Below are 19,264 nucleotides of genomic sequence, written 5' to 3' on the forward strand. Positions count from 1 at the left end.
GTTTAGCAAAAGTGACAAAAAGCAGATTTCAGAGTACTTGACGGCTCAACACAAAAGTTTTGTCTCAAGTACAGATAGTTTTGAGGATCAGCGGACAAAGTTCAAAACCATCGTACAATATGCAGTAGATGAGTATTTGCCAAGCAAGATCGTAAGTGATGGAAAAGAGCCACTGTGGTACAACAACCGAGTTAGAAAACTGCTACGGAAGCAAAGGGGACTTCACAGCAAACATAAATATAGCTAAAGCCTTGCAGACAAACAAAAATTACACGAAGCGAAACGTAGTGTGACGAGGGCTATGCGAGGCGTTCAACAAACTCGAAAGTACAGTTCTATGAACGAACTTGGCAGAAAATCCTAAGAAATTTTGGTCTTATGTCAAAGTGGTAGGTGGATCAAAACAAAATGTCCAGACACTCTGTGACCAAAATGGTACTGAAACAGAAGATGGCAGACTAAAGGCCGAAATACTCTGTCTTCTTCCAAAGGTGTTGCACAGAGGAAGACTGCACTGTAGTTCCTTCTCTAGACTGTTGCACAGATGACAAAATGATAGATATCGAAATAGAGGACAGGGGGATAGAAAAACAACTAAAATCACTCAAAAGAGGAAAGGCCACTGGACCTGATGGGATACCAGTTGATTTTACACACAGTATGCGGAAGAACTTACCCCCCTTCTTGCAGCAGTGTAACGTAGGTCTCTAGAAGAGCGTAGCATTCCAAAAGATTGGAAAACGGCACATTTCATCCGTTTTCAAGAAGGGACTTCGAACAGATGTGCAGAACTATGTGCAGATGTGCAGAACTCTAACAACGATCATTTGTAGAATTTTGGAACATGTATTATGTTCGAGTTTAATGACTTTTCTCGAGAGTAAAAATCTACTCTGTAGGAATCAGCATGGGTTTCGAAAAAGACGATCGTGTGAAACCTTGCTCATGCTATTCATTCACATGACTCAGAGGGCCATAGACACGGGTTCCCAGGTAGATACCGTATTCCTTGACTTCCGCAAGGTGTTTGATACAGTTCGCCACGGTCGATTAATGAACAAAGTAAGAGCATATAGACTATCAGACCAATTGTGTGATTGAATTGAAGAGTTCCTAGATAACAGAACGCAGCATGCCATTCTCAATGGAGAGAAGTCTTCTGACGTAAGAGTGATTTGTGGTGTGCCACAGGGGAGTGTAGAAGGACCGTTGCTATTCACAATATATATATAAATGACTTTGTGGATAACATCGGAAGTTCGCTGAGGCTTTTTGTGGATGATGCTGTAGTATATTGAGAGGTTGTAACAATGGAAAATTGTACTGAAATGCAGGAGGATCTGCAACGAATTGACGTATGGTGCAAGGAATGGCAATTGAATCCCAATGTAGACAAGTGTAATGTGCTGCGAATACATGGAAAGAAAGATCCTTTATCATTTAGCTACAATACAGCAGGTCAGCAACTGGAAGCAGTTAATTCCATAAATTATCTGTTAGTAGGCATTAGGAGTGATCTAAAATGGAATGACCATATAAAATTAATCGCCAATAATGCAGATGCCTGGCTGAGATTCAATGGACAAATCCTAAGGAAATGCAGTCCGAAAACAAAGGAAGTAGGTTACAGTACACTTGTTCGCCCACTGCTTCAATACTGCTCACTGGTGTGGGATCCATACCAGGTAGGGTTGATAGAAGAGATGTAGAAGATCCAACAGAGAGCAGTGCGCTTCGTTGCAGGATCATTTAGTAATCATGAAAGCGTTACAGAGATGATAGACTCCAGTGGAAGACTCCGCAAGAAAGATGCTCAGTAGCTCGGTATGGGCTTTTGTTGAAGTTTCGAGAACATACTTTCACGAAGGAGTCAAGCAGTATATTGCTCCCTCCTACATACATTTCGTGACGAGACCATGAGGATAAAATCAGAGAGATTAGAGCCCACACAGAGGCATACCGACAATCTTTCTTTCCACGAACAATACGAGACTGGAATAGAAGGGAGAACCGATAGAGGTACTCGAGGTACCCTCCGCCACACACCATCAGGTAGCTTGCGGAGTGTAGATGTAGATGTAGATGTAGATGTAGATGTGTGGGTATATGATACAGGGAATTTGTTTGTGGACTAGGTCTGGGTGAATGTTCAGCTTGTTGGGCAAGGAAATTCTTGACACTGCAGATATACTGTCCCTGAGTGACCAGGCTGTATAGGAAGGATTTTTTGGTGTGGAAAGGAAGACAGCTGTCGAAATGCAGGTATTGTTGGTGGTTGGTGAGTTTAACATGGACAGAGGTGTTGATGGAACAATAAGAGACGAGCAGGTCAACGTCCACGGAAGTGGCACACACTGGGTTGAGGATGACCAAGTGAAATTGATGGGAGAGAAAGCAGTCTTGAAGATGTGAAGGAAAGAGGATAGTGTGTCTTGGCCTTAAGTCCAGATCACTAAGATATCATGAACGAACCTGAACCAAACCAGGGGTTTGGGGCTTTGGGAGGCTAGAAAGGTTTCCTCTAAATGACCCATAAACAGACTGACATATGACGCAGTTTTCATATTTACAGTTGTATATGATGGAAATATTCAATTTGTGCACTGAAAAACATTCCTCAAAAAATCGTTTTAGGTATGTTGTCATGTGAAAGTATCAGTAAATTAGAAATAGCGTCATTAAAATGGCGTTTGCTGGAAGTATGGTATTTTCATATAATGTGACAACCATGGCATCAGTTCTTCGTGTGGGAAATGACTGTTAATTTTAAGGTTACAGGTGACTTCAGAGCTGAGGAAAAGAAGTCAAGATACAATTTCAACATTACATAACTATGAGGTGCCAATATTAGTGAACTGCTTCTCTCATGTTTTACATGATAATGGGGAAACTGCCAATTTCATTCCCTATAAACATTTGCAAAAAATCTCCGGGTCCCTCCCCAACACCCTCACGTAAATACAGTCAACCTCCAACTCAACCTTAGGATGTGTTAGATGTCTGTCAGAATTACTCTATAGCAAGCCACTGACTACCAACAATAAGCTATATCTCATCTCCAGTGATAAGGACAGCCACTGCATTTGTCAAGAGAGTTGCAGTAGTAAAGGAAAAAAAAGGAATAATTTTATGTGGTTTCATGGCCTGGTGCAAACATTTCAACTGGATACCACTTAAGCAATTTGCATGTCCCTGACCTACCCAGTATCGAAAAGCAGACAGCAAACAGTAGCTGCCTACAGAACTGTGACAACATTGAGGCATTGCCATAGACATATTTACAAAACCGTTCTACGGTATTAGTTGAGGTAGCCATGTGAAGTTGCTGCAGCCAGTCCACTACATCTGTCAGGGATCAACTTATATTGACTCAGCTACAGTATTCAGCTCTCTATGATGTGAAGGTTTGTCATTTTTGACAAACCTTCACATCATAGAGAGCTGAATACTGTAGCTGAGTCAATATAAGTTGATCCCTGACAGATGTAGTGGACTGGCTGCAGCAACTTCACATGGCTACCTCAACTAATACCGTAGAACGGTTTTGTAAATATGTCTATGGCAATGCCTCAATGTTGTCACAGTTCTGTAGGCAGCTACTGTTTGCATATCACAGCAGGGAACAGAGCTGCAAGTTGTCAGGGATCATCTTACGCCATCTCAACAAAGGGTAAAGTCAGAGAGAAAATATCCAAAATCCAATAGGGATTCGATCCCACAACCATCTGGTTTCCAGGCATACACTTTACCACTAGGCCACCAGGCCCAAAATTTATATAGGTAGTTCATCCATATGTTTGATGAGTGAGTTTGCAAGTACCAAAATGTGTGGCATAAACGGCCATACCTTTTGACTGCATTGAATTAGTAGCCTAAATTTTTCACAGCACTAAGGTGCTGTAGACCCTATTATGTGACATAACTTCAGCTTGAAACCTATGTCTGTACCCCAGAAAAAAAGATCTGAACAGTGGGATGAATGGGCAAGAGAGACGGATAGACAATAATGTGATCCTATAAAGTAGTGGTATTGAACCTGTGTGCCGTGGTGCTTTTGTGGGCCAAGAAGGAGTATGAACTTGTTTTGCAATTACCGGCAAAGAAGCCAATTGTGGGAAATTTCATTCCTGGTGTCATCCTGTGTGCCTCAGAGGAATTCCACTTAAGGTGTTAGCCAATCTGCATGAGCAGTCAAATGTAACTGTTGCACGTTACACTTAGCACCAGCAGGAAAGGTTGTGTTTTGAATCAATTTTTATTACATAGTGAATTTGTATAGAGTTGATAATGTTGATAAAACTATGGGAAAGTTTTCAAAACTGTCACATGAAAGTAAAAAGTGATAACTTGCTTGGGACAGCAAGGAAAGTGGTAATGAAGAGAGGAAATGCAAGTTAAAAAGTATGATGATACCTACTTAGATTTCGATTTCATGTGCACTGTTGTCAACAATGCAGAGCGTCCACAGTATGTCTTGCGTTTGAACGTACTTCCTGTTCAATGTATGCTCCCTAGCGAATTAAAAATTTATTTAGAGTGTGTTCATAAGAATGGCAGGGTCAAAGTATGAGTATATTTTTCTAGAAAAACTAATTCAAATGAAAGGAAGAAAATAATCATTTTCTACGCAGGTGAAAATCTCAAAGCAGTTCTAGTTACCAACAATAAAGCTTACCAAGTAGCAAAATGTAAGGAAACTCACACTGTTGCGGGATTAATTCTACCCATGTGCTACTGGCATGGTGTCCATTATGCTTGAAGAGTTAATGTGTGCTGTTCAAATGTACAATGCCTGCGGAAGACTAGCATCTAAAACTGTACGATATCTTATGACGAACGCTCAGAGGTCAATCAGTAATAAGTACCCAAGAAAAAACTGCACATAACAACATTTTAAACTTTACTTTTTTAAATCCAAAAACTGATGTAAGTGCTTTGAGCATAAACATTCTCTGTCATAGCATAATTATTATTAGAATTATATTGCAGCCGATTGCATGTTAAGGACATTGATCATATGAAGTATTCTGTACATTATGTTATAACATCTGAGCTGCTTCTCATGAACATTATGGACGTTGCTATATATGAAAACTATTTAGTGAATTATAGACAGAAGTTAATTTATCATGGATATGAAAATGTATATCAGCTGTAATGTACCACAGTTGCATATATATATATATATATATATATATATATATATATATATATATATATATATATATATCAAGTATACAGTTGCAAACAAATAGAAAAAATTTTGGTACTCTTTATTCAGTAGAACTGAGAAGAAAAGTTCTTATTTAAAAATATAGACAAAACCAAAAGTATTGGAGATCTGCAGATGTGTTGAAATTTAGTTGACATCTGCAAAATTATGGGCTTCCTTAACTTGCAATTTTATGACAAAAATGCAAAATTTAAGTTAATTTTTCCCCACTTACAATTTTTTTTCTCATTTGGAAAGTCACAGAACGCTATCTTTTCTGTCATATTACCAGATACTATGTAATTATAAACAGTATGGGGTTGGGTTGTTTTGGAGGAGGAGACCCGACAACGAGGTCATCGGTCTCATCGGATTAGGGAAGGATGGGGAAGGAAGTCAGCCATGCCCTTTCAAAGGAACCATCCCAGCATTTGCCTGGAGCGCTTTAGGGAAATCACGGAAAACCTAAATCAGGACGGCCGGATGCGGGATTGAACCGTCGTCCTCCAATGCGAATCCAGTGTCTAACCACTGCGCCACCTCGCTCGGTATATAAACAGTATCTTTTCTGCTCTAGATAACTGTATTATGTAAATATTTATTACAAAAAATGTAAAGAATTGCATTTTTACAAATTATTTATTCAAAAACCCCCATTCAAAAACTTTTGAGAATTACAAACAATACTGTTTGGTTAATATGTTAGTAGTCAGTGCAGACACAGTGGCCAATAATTTCCTACGTAAGTATTAAAAATTTTCAACATTCTGCATATTACACATCACTGAATTTCTAGTGTAAAATATGCATGTTAGCAAGATTGTTTCCAGCAATCTCCTGTTTATAACACGAGAGCAAGGACTTGCACATAAACCATTCTACATTGAGTTTTGTGTTTCGTTTGAATTCGTTGTTAGATACAATGCCAGTAAGGGAATGCAGTAGTGAAAGAGTGAGGTGTGTGGACCATGAAAAAAGACACAAGAAGGTGGTGTCGAAAAGTGAAAAACCACTTACAGTTGTTAGAAATCTGCCCAAGGTATTGTAGAAATATCTTGGTCCTCTAGTAATAGTATTAACATTACATCCATTATGCAGGAATTGGCACACTCACTACAAGAAGAAATTTAGTATTTAGTGACAATCTACCTGAGCAATCACCACCATCCGAATGTGAGACTGAAGAAGACAATGCAGATGTTTATATTCCTTGATGTGAAGTAACTGATACGTTGAATGTTAGTTTCTGCAACTATATTCCCCATTAAACATCCATGAGAGGTAAAAAACTCCAGAAGAAAACAGTATGTAAAAAGAAAAGTGGAAGAAATTGGAACAGGTTTCACACACGCAACATTTTCAAAACTTTGTAAAGTGTATAATGTAGATGCACTTGGTGCAGAACCAGAATGTTGAATAATAAATAAAAAAAATAGGAGTGTGTGTATGCTACTACAAACAGCGTAGTGAACGCATTATTGTGGCCAAGATAGACACAAAGCCCACACCTACTACAGTAGTACACGTTTATATGCCAACTAGCTCTGCAGATGACGAAGAAACTGAAGAAATGTATGAGGAGATAAAAGAAATTATTCAGGTAGTGAAGGGAGATGAAAATTTAATAGTAATGGGTGACTGGAATTCGATAGTAGGAAAAGGGAGATCAGGAAATGTAGTAGGTGAATTTGGATTGGGGGGAAGAAATGAAAGAGGAAGCCCCCTGGTAGAATTTTGCACAGAGCATAACATAATCAGAGCTAATATGGATTGGGGGGAAGAAATGAAAGAGGAAGCCCCCTGGTAGAATTATGCACAGAGCATAACATAGTCAGAGCTAATACTTGGTTCAAGAATCATAAAAGAAGGTTGTATACATGAAAGAAGCCTGGAGATACTGACTGGTTTCAAATAGATTATATAACGGTAAGACAGAGATTTAGGAACCAGGTTTTAAATTGTCAGACATTTCCAGGGGCGGATGTGGACTCTGACCACAACCTATTGGTTATGAACTGTAGATTAAAACTGAAGAAACTACAAAAAGATGGGAATTTAAGGAGATGGGACCTGGATAAACTGACTAAACCAGAGGTTGTACAGAGTTTCAGGGAGACAATAAGGGAACAATTGACAGGAATGGGGGAAAGAAATACAATAGAAGAAGAATGGGTAGCTTTGAGGGATGAAGCAGTGAAAGCAGCAGAGGATCAAGTAGGTATAAAGATGAGGGCTAGTAGAAATCCTTGGGTAACAGAAGAAATATTGAATTTAATTGATGAAAGGAGAAAACATAAAAATGAGATAAATGAAGCAGGCAAAAAGGAATACAAATGTCTCAAAAATGAGATCGACAGGAAGTGCAAAATGGCTAAGCAGGGGTGACTAGAGGACAAACGTAAGGATGTAGAGGCTTATCTCACTAGGGGTAAGATAGATACTGCCTACAGGAAAATTGAAGAGACCTTTGGAGAAAAGAGAACCACTAGCATGAATATCAGGAGTTCAGATGGAAACCCAGTTCTAAGCAAAGAAGGGAAAGTAGAGAGGTGGAAGGAGTATATAGAGGGTCTATACAAGGGCGATGTACTTGTGGACAACATTAAGGAAATGGGAAAGGATGTAGATGAAGATGAAATGGGAGATGTGATACTGTGTGAAGAGTTTGACAGAGCACTGAAAGACCTGAGTCAAAACAAGGCCCCAGGAGTAGACAACATTCCATTAGAACCACTGACAGCCTTGGGAGAGCCAGTCCTGACAAACCTCTAGCATCTGGTGAGCAAGATGTACGAGACAGGCGAAATACCCTCAGACTTCAAGAAGGATATAATAATTGCAATCCCAAAGAAAGCAGGTGTTGACAGATGTGAAAATTACCAAACTATCAGTTTAATAAGTCACAGCTGCAAAATACTAATGCGAATTCTTTACAGACAAATGGAAAAACTGGTGGAATCTGACCTCGGGGAAGATCAGTTTGGATTCCGTAGAAATGTTTGAACACGTGAGGCAATACTGACCCTACGACGTATCTTGGAAAAAAGATTAGGGAAAGGCAAACCTACGTTTCTACCATTTGTAGACTTAGAGAAAGCTTTTGACAATGTTGACTGGAATACTCTCTCTCAAATTCTGAAGGTGGCAGGGGTAAAATACAGGGAGCAAAAGGCTATTTACAGTTTGTACAGAAACCAGATGGCAGTTATAAGAGTCGAGGGACATGAAAGGGAAGCAGTGGTTGGGAAGGGAGTGAGACAGGGTTGTAGCCTCTCCCCGATGTTATTCAACTTCTCCCCGATGTTATTCAATCTGTATATTGAGCAAGCAGTAAAGGAAACAAAAGAAAAATTCAGAGTAGGTATTAAAATCGATGGAGAAGAAATAAAAACTTTGAGGTTATTCGATGACATTGTAATTCTGTCCGAGACAGCAAAGGACCTGGAAGAGCAGTTGAACAGAATGGACAGTGTCTTGAAGGGAGGATGTAAGATGAACATCAACAAAAGGATAATGGAATGTAGTCGAATTAAGTTGGGTGGTGCTGAGGAAATTAGATTAGGAAATGAGACACTTAAAGTAGTAAAGGAGTTTTGCTATATGGGGAGCAAAATAACTGATGATGGTCGAAGCAGAGAGGATATAAAATGTAGACTGGCAATGTCAAGGAAAGCATTTCTGAAGAAGAGAAATTTGTTAACATCGAGTACAGATTTAAGTGTCAGGAAGTCTTTTCTGAAAGTATCTGTATGGAGTGTAGCCATGTATGGAAGTGAAACATGGACAATAACTAGTTTGGACAAGAAGAGAACAGAAGCTTTGGAAATGTGGTTCTACAGAAGAATGCTGAAGATTAGATGGGTAGATCACATAACTAATGAGGAGGTATTGAATAGAGTTGGGGAGATGAGGAGTTTGAAGCACAACTTGGCTAGAAGAAGGGATCGGTTGGTAGGACATTTTCTGAGGCATCAAGGGATCACCAATTTAGTATTGTAGGACTGCGTGGAGGGTAAAAATAGTAAGGGAGACCAAGAGATGAAAGCACTAAGCAGATTCAGAAGGATGTAGGTTGCAGTAGGTACTGGGAGATGAAGAAGCTTGCACAGGATAGAGTAGCATGGAGAGCTGCATCAAATCAGTCTTAGGACTGAAGACAACAACAAGAATTTGACAAGTTCAAGAACTTCTTGTCAATTATTTCAGTTTTTACTCGGTATCCTATAGCAGAGCCACGGAAAGTACACAACTGGTCAGAGGAGCCACAAACTCAGTTTGAAAACCACTACTGCAAGGGTTAAATATGGAGGTATGGAACCCTAAAAATGGATAACAGTGGCATGTAAGGAAACAGGTCACACAGCTTAGAACCTAACAACCACCAATTTCAATCCAATAAATGAGTCTAGGCAGACAGGGACCCAAGCTGTCCAGCTGGCACTCTGAAGCATAGTATGTATAACAACCACCCGAGGCTGCTTTGAGATGCCACTGAAACCAACAGTGGCATGTGTGGTGTTGTTCTGCTTCACAAGTGGAATACAGTGTATTTTCCACTGCACAACTAGTCGGACAGTGGCATGGAAGAACAGGCAATTCCTCACATTATGTAACACTGCAACACAAGGGCATAAGAGGCATATCCAATTGATTATATTAACAAAGTTGACTTCTAGTTGCTAATTATGTGGCTTTTCGTTGTTATCATCAATCGTGAATTATGTTACAATGAACACTCCTATTTTCAAGTTCTACATATACAGTACTTCAGATTAACTTCCACAACATACTTTTTAGTGTGTCATACAGTTAAGAAAGAAATTCAAAGGAGATGATCAAAATTTGTGATATCAGTTTCAAAATATTCTGATGTACCTGAAGGCTGCAGCACAAAAAAATCTATGGTGGTAGTTGAATGATATCTCTCTCTCTCTCTCTCTCTCTCTCTCTCTCTCTCTCTCTCTCTCATTGGAGACTGCAAACTTTTGAACAGAATGCAATTGCAGCTTAAAGTTTGTATATGGTACGGAAATTGTACGGACAGTATTAGAGACACAAACCTGACGTCTTTCTCGCGGATCAGGCACGTGAGGTGAAGGGGAGCCGAGTCCTCCCCCCCACGGCGGCTGCCTCCACCGCCACCTCCACTGCCAGCAGCTGCCCCCAGCCTGGCCAGCAAATTGCGCTTCCACTGTGCCGCTTTGCGCTTTTTGACAGCCTCCAGCAGGCGGCGGATGCCTGGCTTCCCCATGCCAATTTTCTCGAGGTCTTCTGTTCGTACATAATCAAAGTGTGACAGTCGAGTTACCTGTAGAATTGTGCCAGTGAGATTACGAAGTATCCTCAATCAATAGACCTTAAATATGAAATGTAAAATCATTAAGATTTCCAATATTTACCTAGTTTTAAAGAAGATAAATAAGAAATGGAATTACTAATTTTTTGTGGCAGTAATGCAAGGAAATTGGTCATCAACTCCCATACTGTCTGCCAAAAAGGATTGTCCTTCAGTAATGTCAGGATTAGGAATGTGGCCATGTAAGAGCAAGGAAGTTAACCACACAGCAGTTAACAATGTTTAACGAATAATTGGCTGAACACTAAGTCTGAATCACATTATGTTCTTGGTAGGTAACTAAAGTTTTGTTACACACTCTCTCTCTCTCTCTCTCTCTCTCTCTCTCTCTCTCTTGCATATCTTCAGGTGTAGTTGGAACGTCCTTATAAACAGTGGGTTTTACGATTCTCCACAAGAAAAATCCAGAGGCATCAAGTTTGGCGAGCAATCCGGCCACGACACATCTCCTCTGTGTTCAGTTCAATGATTTGGCAATTGTCTCTGTAACTCATTTGTAGCTATTCAGTAATGTGAATATCCACTTGGTTAGTCTGTTGTTATCAATTCTGAATATATGCCCAAAAAACTGTTGTCTTCTCTTCCTCATTACAGCAGTTAGTTTTTCAGTTTTCAAGTATAGCTCTCTGTTTGGTCTTAACCAGTATTCAGCATTATCTTTTCTTTTAGCTCCCAGTATTTTCCTTAAATTCTTCTTTTGACCATCTCTAGTTCCTCAAGATCTCCATTTCTTGTTAGATTAAGTTTTTCTGCCGCATACAGAGCTTCAGGTCTGGCCACTGTTTGGTAGTGTCTTAATTTCGTGTTCCAGGACATGGATTTTTTTGTTATAAACGTTTTTGGTTATATGAACCAGTATTTCCATTTTATGCACACTATGTTCGATAGCTGTCTTTTCTTTTGCATTGTATGTAATCCACTCTCCTAGGTATTTAAAGGACTCTTGTTTTGTGTATTGTACTGTTGTCAACTGCAATATTTCGAGGAGCATTACAGATGTTTTGTCATGAACTTTGGTTTTTCATAGGATAGATAAAAAGTCTAGGGGGAGAGCTCTCATAATCATTTGAAACAAAGTCAGGTGTCTGACAGGGAGATGGTTTGTCACCTCTGCTTTTCAATTGTGTGTTAGAGAAGGTAGTTAGAGAATGGAAGAAGGCCATCAATACTAAAGGGATTGAATTAGGAAGGAATCCAAATAAAATCACTGTTGACTGCTTAGCCTTCGCAGATGACATGGCATTGATTACTGATTCGCTAGATAATCCCCAAGAACAAATAAACAAGCAGCCAATGAAGGACTACAAATATCCTTTGAAAAAACAAAGTTCATGACAAACATGTAGTTGAAAGTAGGTCGAAACAAAACATAGGTCAGCTATGTAGGGACTTTGAGAAGGAAGGTCAGGTAATTATAGTTGGGGGAGCAGGAAACAGCCTGGCTATGAATCCAAGATACAGTATTAGGAGTGACCAGGATAAAATTGGAGCAGCAACTGAGCACAGAAATGTGGGGTTTGTGGAGGTCTTTCAGTGCCATGATCAGCCATGGGTAAACACTGCTGTAAGGCATGTTAACACTGAGCTGAACAGGATGCTCCAGACAGTGGCAAAATCTCACATAGGTGTACTGGTAGGTGGGGATACACTACACAAGGCCTGCTCCTGAATAGGATGGGGAAAAATAAGTTAGCTTCTCTATTAGCAGAAACTGTAAGGAGGTCCACAGTCACACAAGGGGTGATCCCTGTGGTTAATGGGTCCAGGCCGACAGGTTTTTTAGGTTAAAGCCAGATTCCAGACAGATGACAATCCAGATAAATAGAATAAAAGAAACTTCATGCACAGTAAATAGGGGTAAAGCTAAGGGCAGTATCAACTCAATCATCAAAATACCAGGGGTAAATAAATACAGTAGATGAGCTATTAGTGTGTTTAGATGATCTCGAAAATAAGAATGAGATTGTGATGTTTGAAATTTTCCCGGCGTACTGTTTGTTCCATAAAAACATGGGAGAACTGCCGTAAGTCAGTAACATCTTGCAAGATGTTACTGACTTACAGCAGTTCTCCCGTGTTTTTATGGAACAAGAATGAGATTGATATTCTCTGTCTGTCTGAACATCATGTACAGTGTGTAAACTTTTAGATGGCAGACCTCTCCCTAGTCCTGAATCGGTAGAAGTCGGTAAACGTCGGGAGGCTTCGGTAGGCATGCAGTTTCAACTGCTGCCAACATTACGTAGTTGACTGTGTTGTACAAGGTAGCCATTGTCGTCTACTTCGTTATTGTTTTGCGCTGTACTGTTCTGTGTGTTTTTATTGTGCAGTTGTGCTAAACATTATCAAAATGAGTGAAGAGGCAGTTGCTGGCCCATCTCGGGAGTCGCCAACAACCCCTACCGGTAGGCCTACGGTTAGAAGGGAACCAGTATTACGTAGCGATGCTCGCAAAATTATATTGCGTGCGATTGAATGCTGCGAAAGGGAAAGGGAGCAGAAAAAATTGCTTCACCCCATTTACAAATCTTCAGTGAGAGCTGCTACATACACAGGACAAAGCATGCATAGCATTGGAAGATTCAAACAGTTTCCAAGAATCATCCTGGCGTATCACCACAAACGCCTGGCAAGAAAAGGTGAGTTTCAATTTCAGATATTTTGCTCGAGATCACTTTGAAGGAGCCCCCTATTTCGTCCGAATTACCTTATATTTCATTTTTCCTTGCTACTGTATTGCTTTGTATGGAAACACCACTGGTTACTGTATTATTTCGAAACACATTCATATTACAGTACATTTCCAAATTCAAAAAAATACATGCAGTGCAGAAGGCATTTTCTTATAAATCTTTCTCTCTCTTTTAACTTAGGAAAAGAAGTGGAGAAATCGAAGTAATGATCGATTATTTCAACCAGCGTGTCATTCGCCACACGATAGTGGAATTTTATTCAGCGCTGGAAGTGGATATTGTCTCGCTGAGAAAAGTACTTTTGTCTATGGGATTCATATGGCGTAAGGCGGAAAACAAGAGGCATGTGCTGTTAGAACGTCCAGACATTGTGCACTGGCGATCTCGTTTCATTGTTGACATGAAGAACTTCAGGGAAGCAGGCAGATAAATATTTTATCTCGATGAATCGTGGATCGATAATAACTTAACATTTAATAAATGTTGGCAGAGGAATGGTGGCTTACGTGAAGAGAGTGTCGTTGGGGTCACTACATGGGGGAGCTCATGGAGAAGACTGATCGTTGCAAGTGTCGGATCCAAGAATGGGTTCGTCAAGGAAGGGCAACTTACGTTCTGGGCAAAGTCGACAAAGGGCGATTATCACGGTCAGATGAATTCGGCAAACTTTGAGAAATGGTTCAGAGAGAAGGTACTGCCAAATCTCCCGCCTAATTCAGTAATAGTTATGGATAACGCTCCTTACCATAACAGGCAAACAGAGAGAGCTCCAACGAAGTTTGACACGAAAGTGCGAATGCTGGAGTGGCTGCAACACAGAAATATCCCCTGATCCCCTGTGATGAGAGTATGAGGAAGGACGAGCTGTGTGCAAAAGTACAAGCGAATAAGCCAGCTCAGAAGTCTTTTGCTGTAAACCTGTTGGCTGAAAGCAAAGGCCACCAGGTCGTTCGCTCGCCACCTTACAACTGCGACTTAAACGCGATAGAATTAGCATGGGCGAAGATAAAAAGGCATGTTAGGGAGCACAACATATCAGGGGACTTGGCTGCCACAAACATGCTGAATCTTGTGGACACAGCTTTCCAATCGGTTACTGCCAATGATTGGAAGGGATATTTCAAGCAAGTTAGAGAGACAGAAGAAGAATATTGGGCACGTGATGGTGTCGTCGAAATTGCTGTGGACGAAATTATCATTAACACAGCCACATCAGATGTAAGTGAGGAAGACTCAGACACACAAACGGAAGACAGTGACAGTGAAAGTGATTGATCACATGGCGTGAAACGTTTTTACAAAAATCACAGCTTGAATAAATAACAACAACAATCTCCAATTAGTTTGTTGTAAATTGTATTTCTGTTCTATTTTAATCCAACACAGAAACAGAACATAGTGACAGTGAAAGCGGTGGACCACATGGCTTTAAATGTTTTTACAAAAGTATGACATCTCAAATAAATACAAAAAACAATCTGCCATTCATTGCTGCAGATCAGATATTTATTAAACACTAGCTGTACGCCCATGCTTCGCAACAGAAGAAATCTCAGGAAGTTGTTGACCGACTGATTTAAAATTTTGGCACAACGTCTTTTAGGAATACGCCTGTGGTTTTATATACTTTTTTTAACGTGTTTGCAAAACGTGCTACAAATAGTGTTAGTAGTGAAGAAATAATAGAACAAAACGTCATGCCTGACTCGGCACTTTTTCACGCATCTCGATGTTTACCACGTCGTATCTCCTGAATTATATGTCGTAAAGAGACATAAATTTGCCGGCGCATTTACTGATATATGTGGATACTGTATGAAATATGTTGCGATTAGAGTTAATTGTAACGTAATAATACATTAAAACAACATGCCTACTGCGGCAGATTTACGGTATGCACTGAGAAGATGTAGTAAGCGCAACCTTTTTTCCTTACATTAATTTGTGGGGGGTGTCAGCAAGAAAAATTTTCGTAAAGGTTTGAAATTGTATGTAAGGTTTGTTGCTAGTCGCTAAGTGCTCTCATTCTCAAATAGTGGATGCGTAAATCTGCGTATTTTCCCACGGTGGCATCTCATTGTTTATGACGTCATATCTCCTCAAGAATGTGTCTTATTTCTTTTTTTTTCCCCCCCCCCCCCTGCTAGGAACCTTCGTGGGTGTAGGGAGAACAAATCACCAAAATTTCATCGCAATCGGATGAATGGTTTGGGAACGCACAGAGGGCAGACATACATACATTTTTATATACAGATATAATGGAAGGAAACATTCCACGTGGGAAAAAATATATATAAAAACAAAGATGAGGTGACTTACCGAACAAAAGTGCTGGCAGGTCGATAGACACACAAACAAACACAAACACAAACACACACACAAAATTCAAGCTTTCGCAACAAACTGTTGCCTCATCAGGAAAGAGGGAAGGAGAGGGGAAGACGAAAGGAAGTGGGTTTTAAGGGAGAGGGTAAGGAGTCATTCCAATCCCGGGAGCGGAAAGACTTACCTTAGGGGGAAAAAAGGACAGGTATACACTCGCACACACGCACATATCCATCCACACATACAGACACAAGCAGACATAATATGTCTGCTTGTGTCTGTATGTGTGGATGGATATGTGCGTGTGTGCGAGTGTATACCTGTCCTTTTTTCCCCCTAAGGTAAGTCTTTCCGCTCCCGGGATTGGAATGACTCCTTACCCTCTCCCTTAAAACCCACTTCCTTTCGTCTTCCCCTCTCCTTCCCTCTTTCCTGATGAGGCAACAGTTTGTTGCGAAAGCTTGAATTTTGTGTGTGTGTTTGTGTTTGTTTGTGTGTCTATCGACCTGCCAGCGCTTTTGTTCGGTAAGTCACCTCATCTTTGTTTTTATATATATTTTTATATACAGAGATTGACAGTTACATTATACTATATGACCTGTTTAAGTATATTTAAATTTTATAATTAATAGCTTAACATTGTGAGGAATGAAATAATAGGAAAAAAAAATTGCGTGCAGTGGGAGTCGAACCCAGGTCCGCTGCATGACAAGCCTTTACCTAATTTTTTTTAAATATCATTTTGTTCACTTTCATTTGTTGCATCCGCTCGGAGCGGACGTCGTAAGACATCCGTTTAAGTTCATTGTCGATCGATTAACTCAGTTTTTTTTATTACAGAGGGCTGCTAAATCTCTGACCGAACACGCTGAGCTACTGTGCCGGCAATCAATTGCGTTACGCATGCTACAGTGACCTAACTATTGAAACATTGTCCATTACTCTTTTCGGGCGTTCACACAACAACTCACCAAAGTTTATATATATATAATAGAAGGAAACATTCCACGTGGTAAAAATTATATATAAAAACAAAGATGAGGTGACTTACCGAACGAAAGCGCTGGCAGGTCGATAGACACACAAACAAACACAAACATACACACAAAATTCAAGCTTTCGCAACAAACTGTTGCCTCATCAGGAAAGAGGGAAGGAGAGGGGAAGACGAAAGGAAGTGGGTTTTAAGGGAGAGGGTAAGGAGTCATTCCAATCCCGGGAGCGGAAAGACTTACCTTACGGGGAAAAAAGGACAGGTATACACTCGCACACACGCACATATCCATCCTCACATACAGACACAAGCAGACATATTTGTCTTTGTCTTTAAATATGTCTGCTTGTGTCTGTATGTGGGGATGGATATGTGCGTGTGTGCGAGTGTATACCTGTCCTTTTTTCCCCTCACAACTCTGCCGTATTACAGTTAACACACTGTAACTGTGGGCACGGATAGGGTCAGTATAAGTGGGTATAATTTAGCATCTTACACTTTTAGATCTAGGATGTATAAAGGAGGAGTTGCTATTTTCATAAAACAAGGTTATAAATGCAAAACTGTAGAAGCAAGCAAATTTTGTGTTGATCAGCACTTTGAGGTTTCTGCATGTGAACTTCAGCTAGATATTGTAGTATTGATATTAGCAACAGTGTACAAGTCCCCATTAGGAGACTGGGAGCTGTTCATAAAAAAGTTTGACTCCCTATTATGCTGTCTGTCAGACAAAAAGAAGATCTGTAGTGAATTCAATGTAAACTTTCTAAGTAATTTTGACAGGAAAAGTGAACTAGTAGTGTTATTAACAACATATAACTTAAAATCAGTGATCATTTTCCCTACACATATAGCTCAATATAGTAGCACACTAATAGATAAGGTATTTGTACAGAAAGAGGATTTAAAACAAACACATTCTTTCCCTGTGGTAAATGGATTGTCAGACCATGATGCACAACTGATTGACTTACAAAACCTAACAGGGTGTACAGTTCGGAAACCCTTAAGTAAAAGTGTGAGGTCGTTCAACCCGGTATCTATAGAGCACTTCACTTCACAGAAAGCTTAAGAAATGTTAATTGGGAAGATGTACATAATGAGCCAAATGCTAATGATAAATGCAACATATTTCTTGATAAATTTATATCCCTTTTTGAACATTGTTTCCCAAAGAAAATTACTAAATGAAACACCACACACTTTTCAAAGAAACCTTGGATTACTAAAGGTATTAAAGTATCTTCAGAAAGAAAAAGAAAACTGTATGAGACAGCAAGAACTAGTAAAGATCCAGAAGTAGTTTTACACTATAAAAATTATTGTAACATAGTGAGAAAAGTTGTAAGAAAATCAAGAAATATGTATGTTAGAGAAGAACTTAACAACTCCAGCAATAAAATGAAATCAATATGGAATGTTGTTAGAAGGGAGACAGGAAAAGTAACCACTGGGGTAGATAGTATTACTATTAAAGAGAATGAGACCATCCTAACCAACAGTGCACAAGTAGCTAATGTATTTAACAACCATTTCTTAAGTGTAGGAGAAAAAATTGGTGAGAACAGCTCAAAAGAAAAAGCCAGGCAGTACATGGAAGAGTCTGTTTTGAAAAAAATTAGTCAGATTAAGTTTCACCTAACAACCTCTTGTGAAATAAGTAAAATTATTAAATCTCTGAAAAATAAATGTTCTGTCAGAATAGATGACATCTCTAATAAGACATTAAAACAATGTGGTGCAATTACAGCTGATATTCTGAGTCACATATGTAATGCATCACTAATTCTAGGTATTTTCCCAGACAGTTTAAAATACGCCATTTTCAGGCCTCTCTATAAAGGGGGACACCACAGATGTCAATAATTATCGGGCAGTATCCTTGCTTACAGCACTTTCAAAAATCTTCAAGAAAGTTATGTACTCAAGAGTGGTTAGCCACCTCAACAGTAATGGGATACTTAGTAAATCACAATTCAGACTTCAAAAATGCTGTTCGACTGAGACAGCAATATACAATTTCACTGCCCACGTAATAGAGCCTTTAAATGGTAAAATGTCTCCAACAGGAATTTTCTGTGACTTGGTCAAAGTATTTGATTGTGTGAACCATGACATTATGTTACAGAAATTACAATTCTATGGTATAAATGGAATAGCATATGACTGGTTTAAGTCATACCTACGGAACAGGAAGCAAAAGTTTCCTTATATGGGTCAAGTGATTTAAATAAGCTTGCCACTTCATCTAACTGGGGTGAAATTACATTAGGAGTTCCACAGTGTTCAATCAACAGTCCCTTTCTGTTCTTGATATATGTGAACGACCTCCCTTTCTATCTGAAACAGGAGGCCGAACTGACAGTGCTGATGATACAAGCATCATTATTAATCCGGTAAAAGAAACTCCAATTAAAAATGATACCAATAAGGTCTTTGGAAAAGTCATTAATTGGTTTTCTGCAAATGGGCTTGCTCTAAACTTTGAGAAAATACAGTACATCCAATTTTCTGCTGCAAAAAGTACAGTTCTTCAGTAAATATAGCATATCAACAGAAGTCAGTAGATGGGGTAGAGCGTACTAGGTTTTGGGTGTACATATAGAGGAGAATCTTAATTGGAAAATTCATATTTTGGATCTTCTAAAGCGAGTAGGTTCAGCAACTTTTGTAATCAAAATAAT

General features: G+C 39.5%; 1 protein-coding gene across 3 annotated transcripts in view; it reads right to left on the reverse strand.

The window, feature by feature from the left end:
- Positions 1 to 19,264, reverse strand: part of LOC124605189 (activated Cdc42 kinase Ack) — a 509,613-nt gene that overhangs the window by 426,515 nt on the left and 63,834 nt on the right. For 2 of the 3 annotated variants that reach the window (XM_047136704.1, XM_047136705.1), the window contains exon 3: positions 10,273 to 10,520. The exons of the other annotated variant lie outside the window; for it this stretch is intronic. In XM_047136704.1, the coding sequence (XP_046992660.1) occupies positions 10,273 to 10,520 (248 nt within the window). The remainder of the gene's footprint in view (positions 1 to 10,272; positions 10,521 to 19,264) is intronic. 3 annotated transcript variants of the gene reach the window in all.

This window comes from Schistocerca americana, chromosome 3 (genome assembly GCF_021461395.2).
Source record: "Schistocerca americana isolate TAMUIC-IGC-003095 chromosome 3, iqSchAmer2.1, whole genome shotgun sequence".
NCBI lineage: Eukaryota > Metazoa > Arthropoda > Insecta > Orthoptera > Acrididae > Schistocerca > Schistocerca americana.